General features: G+C 40.9%; 1 protein-coding gene across 1 annotated transcript; it reads right to left on the reverse strand.

Moving 5' to 3' along the window:
* Window positions 1-1,290: 1,290 nt before the first annotated feature.
* On the reverse strand, window positions 1,291-19,402 carry ilvbl (ilvB (bacterial acetolactate synthase)-like). Its single transcript, XM_083772963.1, has 14 exons — window positions 18,937-19,402; window positions 17,735-17,936; window positions 14,473-14,600; window positions 11,189-11,439; window positions 9,157-9,256; window positions 8,716-8,813; window positions 8,024-8,160; window positions 7,782-7,916; window positions 7,343-7,457; window positions 6,775-6,944; window positions 5,707-5,777; window positions 5,304-5,375; window positions 4,357-4,462; window positions 1,291-3,846 (listed from the first exon to the last, which is right to left on the reverse strand). Exons 1-14 carry the CDS (start codon window positions 19,036-19,038, stop codon window positions 3,668-3,670), a joined length of 1,866 nt encoding a protein of 621 aa, XP_083629089.1. The 5' UTR covers window positions 19,039-19,402; the 3' UTR covers window positions 1,291-3,667.
* Between the last annotated feature and the right edge of the window lie 84 nt (window positions 19,403-19,486).

A 19,486-nucleotide genomic window follows, 5' to 3' on the forward strand; every position in this document is an offset into this window, starting at 1 on the left:
CAAACAATCTAAAACCAGCACGCTTCTGCTTGAGTGCTTGTAAAATAGGAGATAATGTGCCGCCTGCTGGTAAAAATGAGAACTACACAATGAGATAGTGGACCAAAGGTTACAGATCACAGACCCAAGGAACTGATCTTTGTCAAGGTAGATAGATACATTGGGGGAACAAAATTAAGACAAACAGAAGGTGCACTAGACCCACCCACCCCACCCAAAAATACACTATGCACACACACACACACACACACACACACACACACACACACACACACACACACACACACACACACACACACACACACACACACACACACACACACACACAGCATTGTCATCTAATGCTAACCGCTATTATTTAGAAAACAATTATTTTCTGACATAGAGTTCACCTTAGAGTTCAGAACATTAGGTTACACAATAGCCTAGTAACTGTACATTACGTATTTTTTTCTCTACGTATTGCTTGGACACTGCATGAGACAGTCACAGACGAAGGCTGATGACAGCTTTGTGCCACTGGCAGAGCAAGGTCATGGTGTCGTCTGACATGTCACGCTGCCCATTACCACAGATTTATTTTACCATGATAAAAACAATGTGTAATGTGCTGTTGTCTTGGGATACTCCATAACAGAGATAGCATATATGCATACCATCTAATAGAGATAACTCCTCCCAAGCAAGTTCCAGAAATGGATGTTTCAATACCAATTCCTAGCAACTTACTCCACCCAGATTCGACTCAAACAAGGGACTAAATCCATTTAGCTCCTGCCACCACCAAAATGTGGAACGCCCTACCAACAGCCATTAAGACATGCATGTGGATCCCTTGACACCTTCAAAACCGCTATCAAGGCACCTACGGACGGCTGAAATTCGAAACTGCCCCCTGTAAATAAAGTCTGAGTCCCCTTGTTCTTGGTCTCTATTGCCCGGAGAAAGTTGGGAGGGACACAGTAGGCCTTAACGATCTTCATCATCATGCCTCTGTGGATCGAATCAAATGTCGATGAAGCACAAGACGGCTTCAGTCAGGTTGTTCCTTTTCACCTCCTCGATGATTATCCTTAGGGCCAAGATTTGGGCCACGGTAGTTCTCCCTTCTCGAAAGCCGGTTTGGTTCTCCCTCAGGTGAGGGTCGATGATGTGGTGATAAGGTTGTAGACCTTTGTGGTGATCTATGTCAGGCTGATGCCTCATAATACACTACTGAGACAGACTTGATAGGCTTCCTCATATAACATACCAGACCAAACAGTGGCAATTACATTTTCCACAATTTATTTTAAGATTGAATCCAAACAGCGTCAGTTTGTCAAAGGTTTGCAGTAGCCTAGGCCATTAACAACATGACTTCTCAATATACCATCTAAAAATGGTAATGATTTAAGTGAGGTGTTACACATAACATTGTAAACACCTATCTGGTGCGTTTAGAAATAATATAAATTCTAGTGCTATCTTCAATTTATAGCAAAATGAATACATTAATTAAATTGTATTGAACATATTTATTATTAATCTGAATGCAGTAGAATCAGAGCAGTCATTCATCATGACTGAGGTTACAGCACCAGATGAGTGGAGATTAACAACAGGGCAGATGCCATATGAATCACAGTTAAACATATACATTGATTTTCAAATAGTTTTGTACTGACTGTACTCATTGTACTTCAAGTGTTAAGTGCCAGTTTGGTACTCTAAAGTCGTCTAAAGGGCCATTCACACAACTGTAGAGGTGTAGAGAACTATAACTCAAGGTGGTAGAGTGGCCAGAAGATTGTATTTACCATTTATATCGTTCACGATTGTATTTGTTATAGTTGTGGTGTGAACTCTGCCATCCACTTGACTTAGCCATGATTTGGAAATTATTGACCATTTTATTTGATCAAGGTCTGGTTAAAATGCACATTCATCAAGGCATACTGTACAATTTCTGACAACTTGTGACATTTCAAAATCAACAAAATGTTGAGTTCCAGGCAATGCATTGTGGTTATCAAACTGAAGGATGGTTGCACGCATTGCCATACTACTTGATCTACGTGATTTACGGAATAGGTTCAAGGTTCATACAGTGGAAAAGGCATACTGGTCAAGTTTTGTCTAGAGTAAAATCACTACTCTCTCTGTTTAAAATCAAATGAACTGAACAGTTTAAGTCCCTTATAGCAAAGCAAAAAGAGTCATTACATACATTTCTTCCCTTCTAAAGATGCAGCAGTTGCACCATTTCCATTTCATAAGTGAGCAGCTTTGGGGTTATCAAGGCTGTAGGGTTTGAAGAACATTTTTCTTTGGTGGTGGGACATTTTATTTCCCCATGTGAGGTTATGGACAGTCAACCTCTTCTATACCGTAGCTGGGCTGCCTCACACTGCAGGATCTTTTAAAATCCTATAACCGTTTTTGAAATTGGGTTGCATCATGCACATAAGGATAAAGTTCCAAAATCATTTGATTTATAATCTTAATGCACATTACAAGATTTTTAAATAATGGTGCATCACACACTACAGGAATCGCTTTTGGCTGAACAGCGCAGCGACCTGATGATCGCATGCGGAAGCAGGTGTAGACAATGGAGATGGCTAAACTTGTTGTGGTAACGGACTAATAGCTGACATGATATGCAGGCATGCAAACTGAGTACGGGTAAGATTTGGTGTGCATTTGAATCTTGTCCCGATTACTGGCCATATGAAGTCAGAAAGAATTAACATTAGCAGTCTAGCAGACATAAATTAGGAATAGAATAACCCACAGTTGTAACCATACATAAATGCACATTTCAACTTACTGCTGTACATAATTTAGTTAATAGTTAACATAGAAGATGATGTACTAGCATGTTGGGGGACTGCAGCTGCTTCATCCACAAAGTGACGAAGCAGTGCACAGTTCCCTGTTCCTTGACCATCAAAACATAGTTGTAGACATCACATACTGTATGCTCTATTACCATGTATGGTTCAGGAGTTATGATGCAAAATACATTATTTGGTAATGGCGGAAAGTAAAATGGCCGCCATGGCCACCAGGGGGCGTTTTTGCGATGGCTCCATATCTGAAAATGTTCAGGGCCCAAAACTGTACAAGTGTACCAAGTTTCATGCTTTTAAAAAAAGAGTGAACTATTTTCGTCTCAATCTTACGACTATGAAGGCTCTGGTCAGACTCACCCCCCAAAAAACAATTTGCAGTGAGGCACAAGAAAACCACGTGGTCGCAAAAGGCGCCTCCTATCCGTTTCCATGTTAGAAACGTGACAATGTTATGCATATCCAGGGCAACCATTATGGATGAATGAGTCCCTTGGTACATTTTGTTTCCTTTGTGGCGAAATAGCCCTGAGATTAAAACAGTGATTGTGGGCTATACAAATAAATGTGACTTGACTTATGTCATGTTGAACTCATTATGATAATGCATACTCAACCAAAGTAAAATATCACAATAAACCAAGGTAAAATAGCACACAAGATCAACAGAGGTCAGATAAGGGCTGGGCTGCAGTCTAGAATTCTCCTTTACCTTGTAACCTTTCATTGTCTTCAGTAGCTACACCAGTGTATGAAGGAAGTCAGAGAAAACTTACAAGAGAAGGAGAAATGCAATTTTCCCCCTGGACAATCTGAGAGCAGTCACTTCTACTCTATACAGAAATGGAGCCCTCTCTGAAGTTGGTCTTCCCTATCAGGACATTGAGAAGCGTTGACATGCCCTCCCGGGTCTCCTTCTGAGCGGTCTTGATGATGTCATCAAGTCTGTCCTCATCCTCACGCCCTACTAGGTAACCTTTGCCACCATAACCATCAGCAACTACATGATAATCTGCAAAAAGGAAAGAGATTTTGTGTCATTATTTGTCCGGTAGTCACTGCTTTCTACATTACTCTAGTCAAAAGACTATAATAATACATTTAATACATGATAATACATTGGTTTCTCAATCTCATACAGTTTTTAAATTTCACTGTGCAGAATATGAAATTAAACATATGTATGACAAATCATTGTGGACTTGTATGGGAAATGTGGTTATGTTGGGTTTACAATAAAAATATTATAATAATATACATCATAATATAGGTGAATGTCTATAAATAATGTTTATAAAGGCAAAGGATTACATTTCTTGATACCGTAAAGGTTTCAAGTTTCCTTCCTTGGCTCTTCAAATTTATGGCATTCTAGAGCAACCAAATGTCAGCTCAAACATTCATTCATCACATGTATTGGCTTTATTTTGTTGAGATTATGCAGTATTAACAACTTTCACAGACGTTGGTCTGTGAAAGTTGTTAATAAAAAGGTGGTACTGGTACCAACACAAATATTTACCTGTAAATGCAAGGCCACATGCCACATTGCTACCAAGGATGGGCACTTGTTCTCTGGCTATCTGACTCCAGCAGGCATCATTGCCCACAACAGCGATGACAGGAGTCTGGGAGAGAAATGACAAACAAAGGGAAAAGGAGATAAGAGATTGAATTCTGTGATTTGTTTGGATTTAAAGCAATGATGACATTTGGAAAAAATCTTGTATTTTATTTAGCCAACTGGCCATGATTTGTAAGGGACAGATGTTGCATCTGTGCTCTGCGATCGGCAAGCCTAAAGTAAAATTCAGTACAATCAATGACACTCTCTGTATGGCAGAACATATCTCAAAATCAGATTCTACCAATGAATATAGTACCGTGAGTCCTGGTAGAAATTAAATGACAGTATTGGCCTTATATTACCCTTGATATAAGACAGGTTAACAACCCCTGTGTAATGTGAGTACCACCAGTAGGCTAAACCGGGACTTGTTTTATTATACAGAGGCAGAATACGCAATGTGCTCAAAGTCTGATTTTGAGACCGGTTTCACAATGCAAAGAGAGTGAATATAATCGCTACTTCCAGTTGTTCACTCACAGAGCACAAAAGTAACAGATAAAGATGATCGATCAACAATAATTTAGACATCCATCATCAGGTACAACTTAAGCATCTACTAAAGTTCAACATTGCTTTTATCGCTGCAGAGCAAATGGTGAAATAACCTTGCAGAAGCATTTCTTGGTTTCTCTTTATTTTTGTGGCATCCATAGCACTTCTCTAAGTAATATTTGTACAGTACCCTTTAAAGTCCCTCACAATTATAAATAAAAACAAACAAAAAACAATGAAAACTACAGGGAAAAGAACACACACAGACACAGAAGCAAATTATATCATATTCATACATTATATAATTTAAGTTGCTCTGGATAAGAATTGATATTTGGTGGTTTTACCTTGTGTCTAGTGAATGTGTCAAACTCTGCAACACTGTATCCCAAGGAGCCATCACCATAAACTATCCATACCTGAAAGTGACAAACAAAATGTAAAGCAGTGGTTCTCAAAGTGGGTGCCATGACGCAAGTCCAGGGGTGTTGCAGAATACTCACTCACTCACTCACTCAATCACTTCAGTTTAACCACTAAAACCCTTGTCAAAAATAGCCTATCTACAAGATTGTAGATCTGCTATTTGTGGTGCATTGGATGAAAAAGGTTATTTACAGGGGTGACCTGAGAGCTGAGAGTGAGACCAAAATGTTTGAGAACCACTGATGTACAGCATTATATGTCTGATAATGAACAGTAAGATGCAGGACTTTGCATGGGTCTCATATGACTGTGTACAGACTATACCTCAGATTCAGGTCGGCACAGCTTTGCACCGAGGGCAAACCCTCCTCCGACACCAAGAGTTCCAAAGGCACCTGCAGAGATGTGAATCATGTGAAGGTTTAAACCTTAGAGCAAAAATAGCCTTGCATAGCCAGACGATCGGAGATCTCTGTCTACTGATCATCTGGGGAAATCAAATTTACTGTAAAGTCAATATCAGCGGCTAACAAACCTAAAACTACTCTTTTGGAAACCAATCCTGCTACCGTCCTAATAGTTTACATTTTCAATTTGTTTTGGAAAAGTTTTTGTCCATACATTGTGTTTAGATGTCACTAGACAAACAATAAGCATTATGTTCAAGCTCAGGAAATGTATTCAGGCAATCTATATGCTCAACATGTACAGTATGCGCTCCTCAACAATGCACTCCTTTAGTAAAACCTTCATGATACCCTGCCAAGGGTAGGAGCAATTTAAGGAGTGAATGAAGGGTTGAGGTAATTACTTGCACAAGCAGAGTGCACAAGTACTGTAATCGGCTGCATATGTCCGTCGTATGTCGGTGTTGTCTGTCGGCCAATCAGGGATTGGCTGATGACGTAACTAAGGTACGTTTGGTGATCGGCTGGGAATGTATGCATGCATGTATGTATGTATATATGTATGTATGTATGTATGTATGTATGTATGTATGTATGTATGTATGTATGTATGTATGTATGTATGTATGTATGTATGTATGTATGTATGTATGTATGTATGTATGTATATGTATGTATTGTGGCGATTAGCGGCTGCCACAGCACTTCCTCCTATGAATGATGGGGTAAGAATGGTGGTCCCTTTACTCCCTTATTGGCTGTTGATGGTGACGTAACTAAGGTACGTTTCAAGGTTGGTATAAGGTCAATAATGGGTCTAAAGGATTTAGAACGGTAGTTGTCATTGATTCAAAAGGGAACATTCCCTGGCTGTGACGGAGACGCGACGCTGACGCACCCGGTGGAGCCCCGGTGTTATAATAACTGACTTCTGTCAAATCAGCACTGTTCATTGTCTTTATGAACAAGTCAACAGGCCCCTAACCTGGATCAAGCCAGCGCAGAGGTCCTCTGGGTCTCATAATGTAAGCTGCACTCCCCACAAAGTCCCCTCCGTCTGCCACAATGATACTGTCTTCTGCCATCAACTCGTCCACACGGTGAAGAACACGCAATGGGTTTAGGTGGTGCTCCGTCTTCTCTTCAGCTTTTGCCCTAGATGCACAAATAATGGACCGGAGGAGGTTCATGCAAATCGTTATGCTTGTTTATCTCTGTAGACTTGTAGAGTATGGGTTGCAGAGTTTAGTTAGTGAAAATGCACATCTCACAAAACTTGGATTATTTCTATTTTAATGCTGTGTACAGGTCCTTCTCCAGCTCAGTGGCATTGTGACTTACTTTGTGACATTCATATTTTTCAGAATTTTAGAATATGAATGATGATAAAAGTAGTACTACAAATGTAGATTAATTTGTCTCGAGTCACACAAGTGAAAGAAATGTTCACAGATTCAGATATAGAAATAATATTTTGTTTGTGAATCTGTGCATGTGCATGGTCATAGGATTTAACAAACATTCAGCAACAACAACAGTTGATCCCCATTTACCTATTTGTTGCCTCTTTGGTGACATCTCCCACCTTGAGACTCTGTGGCCACTCCTCTGGACATTTGTGACCCTTCAGGCCTTTTGATAGCCGAAGTAAGAACGAACCAGCATCACCTAGAATACATTTTGTATAACAGAATAGTTGAAGAACAGTGGAAATGGCTGGCTACCACCACCCGTCGAAGAAAACTCATTTTGGCTGCTTGTATTCGCAAACTTATTATTTCGGTCATGACCCACACTTCATGACCATAGGTGAGAGTAAGAGTAAGAGTAAGATTGCTCGGTAAACAGAGAGCTTTGCCTTCTGGCTCAACTCTCTTTTCGTCACAACAGTGCGGTACAGCGACTGCAATACCGGTTGGTTCATCAGTTCAAGACTAGTTAGATTACAGATTTGTTCATGCTTATTATGAATCAGTAACTATTTGTACGTACCTTGAATTGCCACTGTAGGTTTCCAGAACATGTCTGAGTTTTTCAGTAGCTGTGTCTTGTCTCTGTTGACAGTGATGATTTTACTGCGCCTGTTCAGAACTCTACCATAACTCAGCCTGAAGTCACACACAGTGCCTAAAAAGAAAGCACATATTAAAATATTATACCACAACAATATGCAATATCGGTGTATAAGGTTACTGCATGTTTCAAGAAATGACTATACAAGCAGAATGTGCAACCTGCCAACAGGACCAGGTCAGCATCTTTCAGGGCATCCCGTCTGTTCTGTCTGATGTGGATGGGACTATCCTTTCCAAGCATGCCGCGGGACATGCCCCCTAAGAAGCATGGGATGCCCAATGACTCCAAGGCCTTCCTGTATTATAGACAAATGTATTTGAAGTTGGAACCCATGCAGAATCCTTATGGGCATGAAAGCTTTGTCAATGTGGTGTTGGGGTTTGTTCACTGTATCTTTCTGGTAAATGGTAAATGGTGCATTTATATAGTGACTTTATCCAAGGCGCTTTACATAGATTGTGCATTACATTCACCCATTCACACACACATTCATACACCGATTGCGGCGGAAGCCATGCAAGGTACCAACCAGCACATCGGGAGCCATTTGGGGTTCAGTGTGCCAAAGGACACTTCGACATGTAGACAGGAGGAGCCGGGATTCGAACCGCTGACCCATGGATCATTGGACGACCTGCTCTACCTCCTGAGCCACAGTCGCCCCTGTTTCTGGTCTTTATTATCTCTGTGTAATGTTTCGGTACCATGGGTAACACATTTTACTGTGTTCTTTAATATACAAATATAACGGATGATCATCAGATAGGGACTTGAGAGTCAGGCAGAAAATGAAAAACGTTTTAATAGGATAAGTTTACATGTACAGTATGTTCAAGTACAGGACAGGTACCTGATATCATCCGCAGGTGTTGGGGGTAGTGTTGCTTGGCTACCAATCAGAATAACAGGCTTCTTGGCTCGGCTTACAAGCTCTATGCACTTTTGTACCTGATTATGTATAAAAAATAGGGAGAGTAATTATTAATTATAGCTTGAGTAAAGCTTAGCAACTTGGCTTAATTGAACACAGACAATTAGCAATCAAATACCATGGCTGTCCTGTGAGATACACATGCTGTTGTCATTTTGCCTAACCGCCGTCGTCAGTGTGGACGTACAGCATGTTATCAGTAAATCTGTTGTATTTCAATCAATCAGACAGACAGACAGACCTAAATAATCAAGCAGCCAAATATCACATCCATGTCTTAGTTGGTTGAAAAAGAAAAAGATAACCAGTTCATATGGGAAAGAAACACATGCATGTATCATAGCAGCTAGCCTCATGCACCTGATCATCTGTGGCTTGTGGAACATCAACGGGTAGAGGAGACACATCCCTTGTCTCCCAGGCACCAGCAAACAGATTCATGAGGTGGTTCTGGAGGTACCTTAAAAGAGATCAGAATGTCATCTTTTGAAATGTCAAAATTAAACATTTACATATTATAGCACAGCCAAACAACCCACTGACTAATGACTAGCGTCCTGACGTCACTCACTTATCCCCTAGGTCACGGAAGGATGTTTTCTATTGAAAATGCCATTGAGTCATCTTAACAGTGTCAGACTCAACAACAACAACAACAACTTTCAAAAATAAACAAATCAGCCCAGCGATTCTGTCAGGTATACGTATGTGACTGTATTGTTTATTATGATATTGAGTTACATTATTTTGATAATGTCTGTGTTTGGAGAAATTCTATTTATTTTCGTACTTTTAGTAACCGTCCGTTGATGCTTCCTATCATGAATAGAATCGCAGGGCTCGTTTGTTTATTTTTGGAACACTATTGTTGTGAATTATCTGCATGCTGTCTGACTGGCAGCCTCTGGTGGACATTCCCCATTCCCTGCATCCACAATCACACATGTGTTTGCCATCACACCACTCAACTCACTAGCCAATCACAGTCTAGGTGTGCCACATATAACCAGCAACTCACCCCACACTCCTCACTCAGTCTCCAGCCTTCACACAGGCAACATGCAGCACCTGCAGACCTCACTGAGTCTACCCACTACTCCAGCCATGCGTACTTGACCAAAGTAAGCCTTTGTTCCCCTGTACTGTATTGACCGATGTATTCTATGCTATGTTGATCACTTTGCCATATACTATGATTGTTCACATAATATGTGAACATTACACTAGAACATATGTTCTAGTGTATATTTACTTGTCATTCAATATGGTCCTTCATTGTCATGCTATAGTTAATAATTATGTGTATTCAATTTCTTATATCTTGCTTGTAGAAACCATGGATTAAGGAGATAATAAACCTGACCTTGTTGATAATATACCTTGGTGTCACATACTCTCTCTGACCGGGGATACTTGGGTGGTCAGCTCACAGCCCACAAACCCAACCAGCAGAGAATATTTATTAACTATGGTATTTTCTTCAAAGGAAAAATAACTCCCAGTGACCCAGGGAAATAGTGACCTCTAGCGGAAGTGATGTCAGCCTTTGGTTCTCAATACTGAAGTTACTAATCAGACACACTAATAATAATTCTAGACATACTGTGCTGGCTTCTGTATTTTATTTCCATGCCTATCATTGTTCAGCCACTAGGTGGTGGATTTATGCTGTGTATTTGTCTCTTGTCTCTGGCACTGTGTCTCAAATTGGGCATCATTAAGCTGAAGTTAGGAACACCTGTAGACCAATATATGCAATGAGAAGTCAGTTTGCAAGTTGTTAATGCAGAGAGCAGACGTTTTTGATCCTTGCTCGTTTGTGATCACCACAGCATCATTGCTTGTAAGTTATGCATTCCATTCTTTGCACAAATGCCAGTTTGTTGATATTTGCTGACTTAGACTACAGTTGTGAGATAATTTAGAAATTGTAGCCTAGCTTTCTTTACATATGCTGTGTGTGACATTAGACCTTTAGCTGGTGCCAGCCTTCTGTTATTGGGGTAATGGGGTTGCATTATGTCAGTCGTTTTCTGTATTGTTGGTTCCGCTCATGTCATGTGTAATTTGACAGCTTTATTTGATGTGTGCAGTACAGAAATATTACCAATCAATGTTATATTCCTTTTTTTTTGTAGTTTTACTGTGTGTATCCTGCTACTGTGAGTGAGTGGAGAGGAATAAATCCATCGCTTGTGAGAAACAATAAAAGGACTCCCAGTTGTCTGTCTGCCTAGTTGAAAAAGGGGGAACTTCTTGACGAGGGCAGATTACGATACTTCACGTCATTATTCATATACATTTTTTGTGAGGTTTTTCCTCATACAGCAAAGCTTTGGACAAGCAATTAAATAACTTCTTGTGGCCACCATGACATCATACATCAACATACCAAGTGATGATTTTTCCCATCAGGCCTTTGGGAGGGTTTTTCACAATAATCTCCTTGGACACCAGGTGGAAAGGGTAGAGGGTGTCGATGGGGAATTCAATGAAAACAGGGCCAGGAGTTCCAGACTGGGCGATGGCCAGGGCCTTCCTGACCGTTGGAATGATCTCCCTCACCGTCCTGATGGAGGCGCAGAACTTACACAGCGGCTTGAAGAGCGACATCTGGTCGATGTCTTGCAGTGCTCCTCTGCCCTGTGCACCAATCACACGTCAAAGGGACATTAGGCATTCTGGCAGGGCGGCGTGTTTGTTTATCTCAGTGGTTCCCAACCTGTGGGATGGGGCCCACTGGTGTGCCGTAAAGGTACTGCAGGTACTGCAACTGACCAATGTGTAATTGTCACAATCAGACAATATGAGAATTTAACATCAATACAAAAATGTAAAATGAATGTGAAATACAAATATACAATCATCATTAATCTGATTTATGTCAGATGGGTGGGCCTTGAACATGTTCAAGATTTTCAAGTAGGCCCTGATCCAGACACCATTTGTCAGCCTTCTGATTGGTCCCTGACTGACTAACCCCGACTGACTTTCTGCCTTTCCGCACTGGTTCTGTCTTGTTTATGTTGAATTAGCTAAAACATCATTTTTGGAAAAAACGAAAAACCAAGACACCAAGTTTAAAATACGAATTGAATGCACAGAACATCAATAACAAAGCAACTGAAAAACACCTGATTTCAATGGTAGTGGATGGAGAGAAATTATTTTTGCCCAACTAAAACCACGAAATGGCAACCAATGGGTGCGAAGAGTGGCACAACCACGAGCGCACTATGGGAAGAAGGAAATTGCGGGAGTTGACTCCACATGTAGTAACGGATGGGTTATTAGTTATTATGTGTCCTTATTAGTGTAGTCAACACGTTATGGCTCATACACACTGCCCGGTATTTGCTCCGATTATGCTGTCGGGGAGCATTTTTGGCGCTGGCCGACAAAACCCCTGATCTGACGTTAAGCGGTGCCCAAAAGTTATAGATCACAAAGGCTTTGCAGGTAGAGCACATGACATGGCCCTAAAAATATATATAATTTTAATATAAACTATTTTTGCATCTGCCGCTTGAGATGACATGAGATGACTTGATTAATTGACATAAAGGGCCTGTCAGCTCAAACACACAATGCAATAGTTGTTGTTGCGTACAATCATCAGTAGCAAAGTCAAATACCAAAAATAAAAACCCTACCATTTCCATTTCCCATTCCATGTGCGTTTGTCTTATAGTTTCTCTGGCCTCTGTACTACTGCCACCTACCGTCCATTCATTGTATTACACAGTGGGTGATAAAAACACACCCCTTAAGACTAAACCCGACCCATCAGAGGTGTGACTTTCCAGAGGTACCTTTGACATGACATTTTGTGTGTGTGTGTGTGTGTGTGTGTGTGTGTGTGTGTGTGTGTGTGTGTGTGTGTGTGTGTGTGTGTGTGTTTCGATGTGCAGGGCGTTGCTGAAAATGAGCACCTGTGCTCAGCTACTTCCCTGGGTAAAAAAAAAAAAAAAAAAAAGGTACCTTTCAAAACCTATAGAAGTCAGCCTGGTACAGACAAAGGGGACACGACTGTATGTAGCCTCGATTACATTTTGTAACTATTTTCTGCAATGGGATGATAGTTTTATTTGGTGGGTATATGAGCTGGTTGTTTTGAAAGTAGCTCTGAAGTAAAAGAAAGTGTGGGCAGCCCTGGTATAGATGATTATATATATATATATTAATTCCGTGGGTAAATCCTTGTAGGCTACCCACATATTGGTAGCCTATATTAGCCCAATATTGGCGTTATGCATTTCACTTGAATAATGTGTGCGCACGTGCGCGTGCGGAGAAAGACAGTTATTTAATGAAACTCAAGATTATAACGTCCTGTCTCGCTGCCGCGGCGCCGCCGTGCGTGTATAGCCTGTGTGGCGTGGCGTGGCGAGAGATAGGCGTGGCGAGAGAGAGAGAGATCGTGGCTTCCAGGCATGCGTGTGTGTGCAAGCCAGGCGTGCGTGTGCGTGTGTGTGCAGGCGTGTGTACTCGGCAGTTGGCTGGCAGGCGAAAATAGCCAAAGCGTTCCGTGTAATCGTAATATTTAGGGACAAACAAACTACTGACAAAGTACAATGTTGATGTAACTAAGAGATTCGCTGAGAGAGCGATATTTTAAATAGAGATTTAGAAGGAATAAGCAAAATCGTGAGGCTACAATTCCTCTCCCCTTCCTCGTTTTTTTCTCCTGCGGGAGATCAGAATCAGATTCTGAGAGCTAGTGTGGGCCTATTAGAGACAGGGCAGTGTTGCCAGGTTTGCGAATTGTAAGCGAGTCGTAGTGTGTGTTGAATGGCATTTGAATGGCATTTGTGGGCTTGTGAATGAATTTTCTCACATGTAATTTGTGCTTACTTGCATAGACCTGGCGAATTTAGCGTGGTGAAAGGGCAACAGTGTTCCGGGGGTGTGGGTGCTTCGGGCGATAATGTTTGTAGTAAACAAATGCATTGGCGGCGTGAGTGTGGAAGGGAGGCATTTTTGGTGGCAGTGCCAGTGTTTATTCCTATATATGGAGTTATGTGTCAAATATGGAGTGTTGGGATATCAGAACAGGCCAGCTTCTGTGTCAGTCATGCCCAAATATGAAGTGTTGTGAGGTCAGAACAGGCCAGCTCCATATATGGACGCTGGGCAGGGGGGAACTGCCCATAGATCCGAAGTCCCGTTAGTCCGAACATGCACTGCTCCCGTGCTTGCGGTTAGGTTTAGGTTAGGGTTAGAGATAGGGATAGTAATTTCGGAACAATGAACCTTCTGACTAATGACACGGCACCGGGCAGGGGCCCGGTCCAGAGCCCAGGCCTTTTGGGGCGGTTCTGGACAACCGTGGGTCCGACCGACTCGACACCAGGCACTACAACCCCTGCGGTGGTGTGGAACACGTGTCGAATTTGGGGATATAACAGTTCTCGAGTTACTGGATTACACACAGACAGACAGAGATAGACTTGGTGCATTTATAGATAGATAGATAAGTGAGGACCAATTATAGAATATATGCTGAAAAGTGGTGAAGTTGTCCTTTAAGTGGTTAAAAACTCATTATGGGTGGGAAATATTTGAAGGTTTTCAGAAAACATGGATCAGGATTTAGAAGGTGTTTTTAGAATCAGCCATAGTCCTAAATGGATATTGGATTTTATGTTTGGAATTGTGTCTCCTGTTGATGCAAACCTGAAGAAGTGTACCAGCAGCTCCTCCCATTAGCAGCAGTGGAGACTCAGCCATCTGAGCATTCTTCACCGCTGTCACTGTGTTGGTGAGGCCTGGGCCAGCAGTCACTACTGCTACACCAACACTACCTAGGAAACACACACTAGCATCATCCACTGACTGACCAGGGGGCAGTCTGAGGGTTGGGATCCGATCAGAACCAACGGAATCGGAGGGGGAAAAAAAATCTACATTCTGGCCTTGACAGCCCATACATCCAAACAGAAAAGGATTGCATTAAACTCACTTTGCCACTCGATTTGCCACTCACTTTATGCGCATCGGTTCCATCATAGTTTGTCACAAGGTCAGAGCTGCTATGTGGATTCACGTCTGCTATACAATTACAATACCGGTGGTTCTCAAGGACCACCATAACTCTGAGTGTGTCCAAAATACAAATCATTAAAATCGTCCACCACACGTATAAAATGCACTTTTTAGCCAGAAAGGGATTGTTTTACTACCGGGAAAAAAATAATTACTTTTAGTTACTCCACTGCACCCTCTACCGATATTGCCAAGAGAAAACCTCATAGACAAGATTTGTCATTCCGATGAAAGAAAATCCCTTTCTGGCCAAAAAGTACATTTTATCTGTGTCTTGGGGGTCTCCGAGTGCGTCCACAAAGGAAAGTAGGCTTTCTAATTACACAAGCTGCCATTGTATTGGTGAGTAGGTAAAACGTTCTTAATATTTTCACTACAGAGGGGCTGGTCTGCATTTCATGCAATGGCAGGAAGAGAACAGTAGGAAAAATAGAGTCTGCAACACTGGTATTAAAAAGAAGAGAACAGTCCCATAGCTAGCCTAAAAGCAACGGCAGCGAAGTGCATTAGGCTATGGACCAGAGCTACAGTTTGCCTTGTTATATTGCTTCTTAATTTTATATTTATGAGAATAAATGATTCCTTCAGTGCCAAAAAATAAAGTATTTTTTTTTTTTTAATTACGTCTTGTCGGCCTTGGCACCCATTGCAAAGACGTCTAGAAGACGGGATTACGGTTTTGGCACTTAAACAGTTAAGGCTGTGTCCTGGTACTGTGCATAGTTGCATACTGACAAAGACCATTCGAATGCCAATTATTGAAACCCATTTTGCAATATCTATAGTCTTCACTTTCACTTTTCAATGTTTTATTTTGGTCGTCGGTTTATGTACAATACATCCAAGTATATAACAAAATAAACAAAATGCATTGTGACCAAAAAACGTATAGGCTGAAGCTATATTAGCTATATTAGCTTATTATGCATACCGTTACCACTTATAATATACATGAACAACAAAGAAAATAGAAAGAAACAGAAGAACAGAATCAGTATTTTGTTTTTGCTTCGTAATCCATAATATTCAATATCATAATAATTCTAATAAATACATGTTGATCTATATATATTTTATATATAAATATACACATATATATATATACATATATACACACACACACACACACACACACAAACACACACATCTATTATTATTATTACCCTTATTATTATTATAACCATTGTTGTTATGATTATTATCTTCACTACTAATTTATTATTACTTTTTTTTATTTACTTTTTTTTTTGCTCCTTTGCTTTAAACATGATCCATAATATATGCAGCAATCGTAATATCAACTAGAAAAAGTTCCCACCAGGGCAGGTCAGGTTCTTGGATGGCAATTGGATGATTTGTGGCATTTTGTTCCAAAAATGAGTTTTGCAAAAATCCACCTGTTGGTGGCGCTATAACAGACCAATGTGAAAATGGTGGGATATATTCCTCAGCATAGTAGGAAAGTCCGTGAAAGATTACACGTAAATTGCACGCTCCGTTCATGATTTGAGGCTTTTTGTTCCAAACGGGCCAATCCTGCAAACTTTGAAAGCCAATGTTAGCCAATTAGGATGGAATCTGAAATATCGGACAGATCCATCTTGAACACATGACTATAGAGATAGTGTGTAACTATCGGAGGGGTTTTTGGACAGAATCTGAAGGAGTAATATAAATAATTTTTATTTTCAAAAGTCGGCCTCCTGGTGGCACTATAACAGGCCGTTCTGGAAAATTTGGGGCAGAGGTGCAAAACATACTCTCTCCCCATGCCTTCGGCCTGGTGGAGACAATAATACAGGATCATAACACATCTCTATACTTATTTATCGTCTTGTTTTTAAATATTTCCTAGTCTAATAGTTTAATAACCCTAATATTTAATAGTCCTATTAACATATCAATCACTAATTTATGCAAACACCTTTTTGCCATGATTTTTTGAGTTTCATGAGTTTTCTTAAAAAACGAATTATTGACAAACTATTGTAAATGCAATTATTAGTTTATAATATGGAAACTGGAAAGAGAATAAAATCTGCACTCTCAGTCGTAGCTAGTCTTGTTTAATAATGATGATGATCCGCAGCAGCAGTCAAACCAGCATACGCTGAACCTTTAAAAGACTGTCTGAGTTGAGCGAGCCTTTTCCCTTGAAGTGAACTAATTTATAATATGGTAATACATCAAATAAGATAATACTAACAATATACATTATCATCATCATCTTATACAGTATAATAATAATTCCCACTATACGCTTGAATAGCCAAAGCAGAACCACTGCCCAGGGGAAAGCAGTTGTCAGAAAGGATCATTTACAGCCTCAGCAGATCAAATTTAAGAGCACTAGCATTACATTGCCACTATAGGTGCTCCCATAGCTGAATTTAGCTGGTTTAAGCACCACATGGCCGTCCCCACTTCAATTCTGAATAATACGATTAAGAAGAGTAATGCAGAAAGAAGATGTGTCTAAATGTAAATTCCGACTCCCAGGGTGTGTGCTACTTTTAGTTCTATGGGTAGGTACAGTACCCAGGAAGCCAAATGACGTCATGATGACGTCCTCCGGTGACGTTCAGGACTAGGCGAGATCACAGCCCATATGGGGATGTTCTTTACGCCATTTCCAGGACGTCTTCACCAGTTGAAATAATATAGCTTAATCTGGGGCCACTACTACTGACAATGACTTAAGTTGTTGATCTGGCCTCACTCGGACTCTCTCTGGACGTCTGTCTTAGTGGGCAGAATTTATGTTGTTTGAAATCAGGTGATATTCTGGGCCAGATCTGACTAGTGTTGGTTTGACTTGATCTGGCCCCAATCTACACGTCACTAGCCTAATTTGTCCAAGTCCCGACCGTGCTTGCTGGGTAGGTACAGTTACCTGACAGCCGCGCCACAGCATCAGCAGCAAAGACGGCAGTGGCTTCATGTCTGGTGTCTACGATGCGTATTCCCAGCTTCTCGCACGCCACCAAGATGGGTGAAATGTGTCCCCCCACCAAGGTGAACACAAATTTTACCCCGTGGGCACGGAGCACCTGTGCCACACTCTCGCCACCATGCCGTGGGCTTTCGGTTTCAGTCTACAGTATAAGAGAGAGAAGAAGAGGTCATTCAGTATAGATAATAACTGAAGGAGCAACATTACGATACTGTGCCAAAGATCAAGGTACCGTATACTATGCGCATTACTTTTGTGTCTCATTTGTAGGCCTACTTGTTTGACAGTTTGTCATATAGATCTTGAACGTCACGTCACAATGGAACGAATTAGGCCTTTTTTAAGTAGGCACGCCGCAGCCTAACATGTCAAGTTTGTCAACACGTGAAAACCTGAAATATCAAACTTGAACCACAGTCAATAATCTGAATAATAATAATAATAAACTGAGTAATCTGAATTCTGAACTAACATATTTACACATTCATGCAAGCTAGAAATATTACAGGAATGTTGCAGTTCAACAACTAGCTTCCTGTTATCCCATCATGTCATCATCACTGCATATTTCACAATAGCCCTAGAACGGCTCTTGTTGTTACATACAGTATGTACAGTATTTCATGAAAATTTACGAAGTATAATTAAATGATCACAGGAATTCTAGGTCTAATTTCACAATAGCACTCCTCCTGAACTTCTCCTTAAAGGCTATATGGACCAGAGCTAATTTCACAATAGTATTGTCCTAGCTTTGTGCATAACTGCACACTAACGTTTAATAGGCAGATCCAGTGTTGAGATAGCCTTTGTACTAGATAGTCAGAGGTCAGGGCTGTTCAAAGTTTACCATCTTCTCATATTGCATGAATGGAGAACTCACACCTGCTCACCTCTCTCACCTTTGATACACAATCTCTAGGTGATTTATCTGACCAGTGACCATGAGAAAGAATGCATACTATAGGTTACTTATCTGCTACAACACCCCTGCTTTCTTGAGTTTTAAGATAATGCACACAACAGATGCTAAATATACTCAATGTCCTGCGCCTGTCTGCAATTATACGTACACGACAGGTTGAAAAATAGAATATAAAAACAATATAGTCGGGGGGGGAAATGGATGGAATATCACTTACCTTGTGAAATAATTGGTACACCAAGCCAAGTTTATAGGCTGCAAATGCAAGTCCCAATGCAAAGCAGCCGAAAACGGCCCCGATACCTCCCAACGCATCCATCTCTGAGACCACAGTCAGTGTGACAAATATACGGAAGCAGGTGTTTCTAATACAGACTATTATTCAATATCTACTACTATGTAATATCTTGTCCAATTCAACCTGCCCCAGTGACTCACTGGTACAGGCTAGGCTATTGCTTTATAGCCTGTGCAAGACCCCCCCGAAGCTGTTCATACAACTTACACCTCGCTTCTTATGTTACTGTTTACAGTTTGCTAAAGTGCATTGCAGCTTGCTTGATCATGATGTAACAATAGTCGCAACAAGGCTATAGTACGAAGAAACTAAGCGACTCTTCTTCAACTTGAAATGATGACCCGATACCCGTTACGCTCCGCAAATACCGCAGCGGCATTCTGAATATGTGTCCAATCATGTCCATCTATTCAGGACAGCCTAGCGTCGTAGATTTTGTTCGTACTGGCTCTTTGTGAATACGAAAGCT

This window comes from Protomyctophum parallelum (assembly GCF_964188405.1).
Source record: "Protomyctophum parallelum genome assembly, chromosome: 9".
NCBI lineage: Eukaryota > Metazoa > Chordata > Actinopteri > Myctophiformes > Myctophidae > Protomyctophum > Protomyctophum parallelum.